This window comes from Sinocyclocheilus anshuiensis, unplaced genomic scaffold (genome assembly GCF_001515605.1).
Source record: "Sinocyclocheilus anshuiensis isolate Anshui unplaced genomic scaffold, SAMN03320099.WGS_v1.1 scaffold773, whole genome shotgun sequence".
NCBI lineage: Eukaryota > Metazoa > Chordata > Actinopteri > Cypriniformes > Cyprinidae > Sinocyclocheilus > Sinocyclocheilus anshuiensis.
The window spans coordinates 1365742-1370444 of NW_015539930.1; the positions used below are offsets into that span (position 1 = coordinate 1365742).

The 4703-nt window shown below is 39.0% G+C and overlaps 1 protein-coding gene across 1 annotated transcript; it reads right to left on the reverse strand.

Moving 5' to 3' along the window:
- Positions 1-1174: 1174 nt before the first annotated feature.
- LOC107686876 (fibroblast growth factor 3) lies at positions 1175-3848 on the reverse strand. The gene is made up of 3 exons (XM_016484020.1): positions 3572-3848; positions 2029-2132; positions 1175-1564 (listed from the first exon to the last, which is right to left on the reverse strand). The coding sequence occupies exons 1-3, from the start codon at positions 3846-3848 to the stop codon at positions 1175-1177; spliced, it is 771 nt and encodes a 256-aa protein (XP_016339506.1).
- Between the last annotated feature and the right edge of the window lie 855 nt (positions 3849-4703).

A 4703-nucleotide genomic window follows, 5' to 3' on the forward strand; every position in this document is an offset into this window, starting at 1 on the left:
TATGTCTGCAGCCATTGTCATTAATTTTGCTGTCAAATTTTTAATTAAAGTCCATATAATATGTATTGTATTCTAGAAACAGAGAACACATAAGGTGGGAGCGAAATAAAATAGCATTGATCATTCGTTCTGTAGTCTTTTGTCCAAAATATCATTCACTCTAGTCTTTTGTCCAAAATGCCACTGTATCATGTATGCTTAGCAATAAAACAAAAAATGTATATTTTCATATAATTTATTGGTGACATTCCTCCAGATGTTTAGCTTTCAGTGTCAAACAATGCCGTTTTAATGCATTACTCAGTTTACAGTGTTCAATACATATGCCATTTATCAAAACTATGCTTCAGAGCTGATGTCATTACATATATTTAGACTCAAATTTGTATTAAGAAATAGGAAACTGAAGAGTTTACTCTTATGGGATTGTTCAACTGTTCAAAGATAACAGCGTTATTCTAACAATGGTAACTATGAATCTCTTCTGAAGAAAATCTTTGATATTCGGAAGTGTAGAAACTATGTCATCAATAACTTAAAAACATATAAACAAAATAAATACGTATTACATATAGTAATATACAAAGTACTCCTGATTGCAGTTTAAGAACAGTAGCCTATCACATGTAAGTTAAAAAGCATCTGTTTTATGTGTATGGATCTTTGTTTACTACTTTATACTTCAAAAAGGAAAAAGTGCTTGTCTGTACACCACCTATAAAAGCCGTAGTCCAATACATAACACATCATCGGCATTGTCAAGCACTTGTACAACATCCTAATTTAACATTACAAACATTTACTCTATGTTATCTTGCTCACATAAAAAAAAAAGTAAATGACTGTACAGCTATGTACAATAATTACATGTCTTTAGCAGAAAAGACTTCAAAAAGTGTGAACATAAAAAAAAAATGCAAAAGACAAAACTTTCAGTAGTGTTAAATTTGGTCACATGAACCTATCTGGACTGTCATTGTGTTTCAAATGCTGGGCTTTAAATGTGAAAGAAAAAGGATGTTTCTCGTCGTTCTCGGCCCTTCTTTGACTCCCCCAAAAGTTGTAGTTTTTGTTTTAAATCATTCTCTCCTGAGAAAATTGTTCCATGTGACTCCTTTGGTCTGTTGGACTCTCAGTGGCTTTGGATCTTTTCTGCATCTGTGTCAAGAGAGTGTTAAATGTCAGCCCTTCTGCTGTGGCCCTTGGAGCCCCTGTGTCGTCGTCTTCTGCGTTCTGCCCGACCCACAGGGGCTCTGTGAGAGCCCGCCTGGTGCCGCTGGCTCTCTCTGAGCTTGCGCACATTCTCATGGTCCTTGTTGCCCAGAACACGGGGCAAGAAGAGGGAAGCTTTGTCTGTGCTCCGTGTCTTAAATCCTCTCCTGGGCCGGCCCTTTCCATTGATGGACACGTACCACTGCCTCTTAGAACTGGCACGCCGCTTGCCACCCCCTGTCCCGGACCCTGTTGGGGGAGGCTGGGTGGTAGCATGGTGCCGTGATGCGTAGGTGTTGTAGCCTAGCTCATGAATGCGCTCCAGGAACTCACACTCCTGGTTGAAGACTTCCTGAAAGGGTTCAAATATGTTATTACTTTATTTTGTAACATTTTTGATTTTCACATTCATGACTGGACCTGGAACAAGGTGGTTCAGTGCGCCCACAAAAACTTTCAATGTTTCTTTAACAAGAAGTCATCTCCATTTTGTAGAAAAGTCAACATTTAACCTGGTCCAAAATCTCCACATTTGAATTCTCAGCATCTCAAGCACTTACTGTAACCTGGCAAAAGTAAGAAGCTTGTATGTGGTTATCACTCTCTGCTGACCAGAAATGTCAATGACAAGGTCCCCAGTGAGCGAAACAAAGCTCAGTAATCAAACTCTCAGTAATCTAGCAGCATGTGGGCATGCTCGTTCCGCATGAAAAACACCACCATGTGGCGATAGCCGCAAATAGCCCTGCTTGTTATCTGATCCTACAGCTAGCCGAATTTCAGCTACTTGATTTTCCGACGTGACATAACACTTACTGAAGCATACAGACGTCCTTTCTCATTCATAGCCAGGTATCTTCCTGAAAACAGGCCCTTGATCGCCACGACACCGACGTCCACAGCTGTGATCTCGAGTATACCTAGAAAAAGCGTGGAGCACTAGTTAGTGCGCATTCTAGAAATGGGGAAAATCATTTACACTTGCTTTTCAATTAGCATAAACATTTGTAGGATTCAATACAAGGTCAATCGAGGTCGTTCATGAGTTTTCACAAATCTGTCATATTTTAGCTAATGTTTGAAATTGTAATTTTATTCACTTATATATTTATTGTATTCGATTAGTTGTGTTGCTAATTTCTGATATATACAAGTTACTGTTAGAAGTGTTATCATATGCATTATATAATTAAGTTTATTTATAATATCAATTCATATATTTTTCTATAAATAACAATTATTGATTTATGTCTTAAACTTATCAATAAATATAGCCTATCATTAAGCACTTGCTTTAACCCTACAATCGAACCCACGTTTAATATAAAATAATTAAGCATGGGAATGTATGTTTTTCAATATGTTTAAATGTAGCCTAAATATTGTGGTATATGCTATTTTAAATTTTATTTTATTTCTACGCAAGTTTTTCGTTGATTGAGTCACACAATGCTGTCAGGTTAGATATACAGACACTAAACGCCTCTTAAAGAGGATGTTTATTCATCCCTTTTTCCGCTGATTAATGGCTCTCATTCTTCTGTTTCGAATAATCATCCTTTTACTGTAGCCTAAATATTGTGGCATATGCTATTTTAAATTTTATTTTATTTCTACGCAAGTTTTTCGTTGATTGAGTCACACAATGCTGTCAGGTTATATATACAGACACTAAACGCCTCTTAAAGAGGATGTTTATTCATCCCTTTTTCCGCTGATTAATGGCTCTCATTCTTCTGTTTCGAATAATCATCCTTTTACGTTGGATAAACACATCCGTTGTCTAAGTCATTATGTTAAACTGTCTGTTGAATCCTGTTTTCATATGGTAATTGTCCATGGGCACTCGGATTTGACTAACTGGAAAACTAAGACAGATAAACATATGCTGTAATTTAAAGAACGATAGTAGAAGATTGTAATGTAGGCTACGAAATATGCCACTATCTGACAATTGTCTTGACGATGTAAATTATACAATAAAAGTAATTAGAAATGTCTCGTCACAAAATAATGCAATGCAGTTTTTTTTTCTAACTCGTTGGTTTATTTTCAAGACCTAATTTTTAGCTTTTAATTACAAGTTGTGCAGTCCGCAAAAGTGTTCTCATCGTTACCTTAATCTTCAATTTACTGTGGTAAGAATGCTGATTTAAAATGTTTTATATCTGTCAATTTAATACATGCCGGACAGGGTGAATTATTGTTCGATGTTAATTATTTAATGCGCAAGGCGCCTCCCGAATATTGTCAGCGCACAATGTTTCCCAATGCACAATTACGCAAGTCTCATGAGCTCTGATCTTACAGCACAGAAATTGACATTCACAAATATGAAACCCGAGAACGGTTTACTCACTGAAAGGATTGTTTTCGTCAAGAGATCCGTCTATTTTTCCGTTCGGGTGAATTTGCAAATGATATTTTGTGGCGCAGTAAAGTTTCCTGCGTCTTGGAGCTCCCCCGAGGTGCTCGTAAACCCCGCCGCGTCCACCAGCATCTCGCCGCTGCCTTGGGTCACACGCCTGGCCCCTGGCACAAGGCGCCCTTGGGGTCCTGGTCAGCCTCGGAGCCAGATATTCCTGTAAACTCGGATCCAAGGAGCTCAGTAACAACAAGAGCAGAATTATAACCATTGTGGCATGGCGGGATGTCGGCAAAATCTCGCTGGAAAGGAAAGAGCTGGTACACGGGGTCCCATCAAAGAAGTATCATTTGTCACTGATCCAGTCAACTGAACATTAAAATAAACGCTTGCTGTATCCCTCTGTCCTCTTTTTAATATGTCTCGGTCATCTCTTAGAGCCGGCTTGGTGGCAACAACATGGGTTTGCCTCGTTGGTGCCCATGGGTTCCACTCTGCTCTCCAAGCAGACTGTGTCTGACCGAGGAGGAGAAAACAGCCAGTCGGTTTCACAGGGAGCCTATCGTGAGATTTCGCTGATCGACAGTGTGCACAGAAATAAAAGAGCCCTCCTGCAACAATAGCCCGAACCCCGACCAACTGATACAAAGGAAAAGGGGAGGCAAGGTATCAGTATTGTGTGAACCATGAGGCTGCAGCGTGGATAAAATTACACAGCACTACACACGGTGGCTTACAGCGGAAAACCGCATCACAAAGAGAGAGCCATCCCAGGGCAGAGTTTGCTTCTTTTGAAAGATCCGAAAATTATATTGAAGCATGAACACTGGCCTGCGTGGGAGAGCCGCTATTGATTCTCTTTTCATGCCTGTTGGCACATTTCAACAGTGATGATGTTAACATTCATAGGCTACGCACGTGGCTTTCAATGATCCCCATTTATGTATGGAATGTTTCTGACTCATAATATAAAACAGTCACAAAAAAAAGTCTAGACAATCGACTAGATAAATCAGTAAGTCACTTGCAACGGAAAAAAGTTCACGGTAAAACATTGGTAATGCATTTATTAGAGAGATAAATAGATTTTTACGCGGTTCATTTGCTTATTAGGTGCACAGTAATT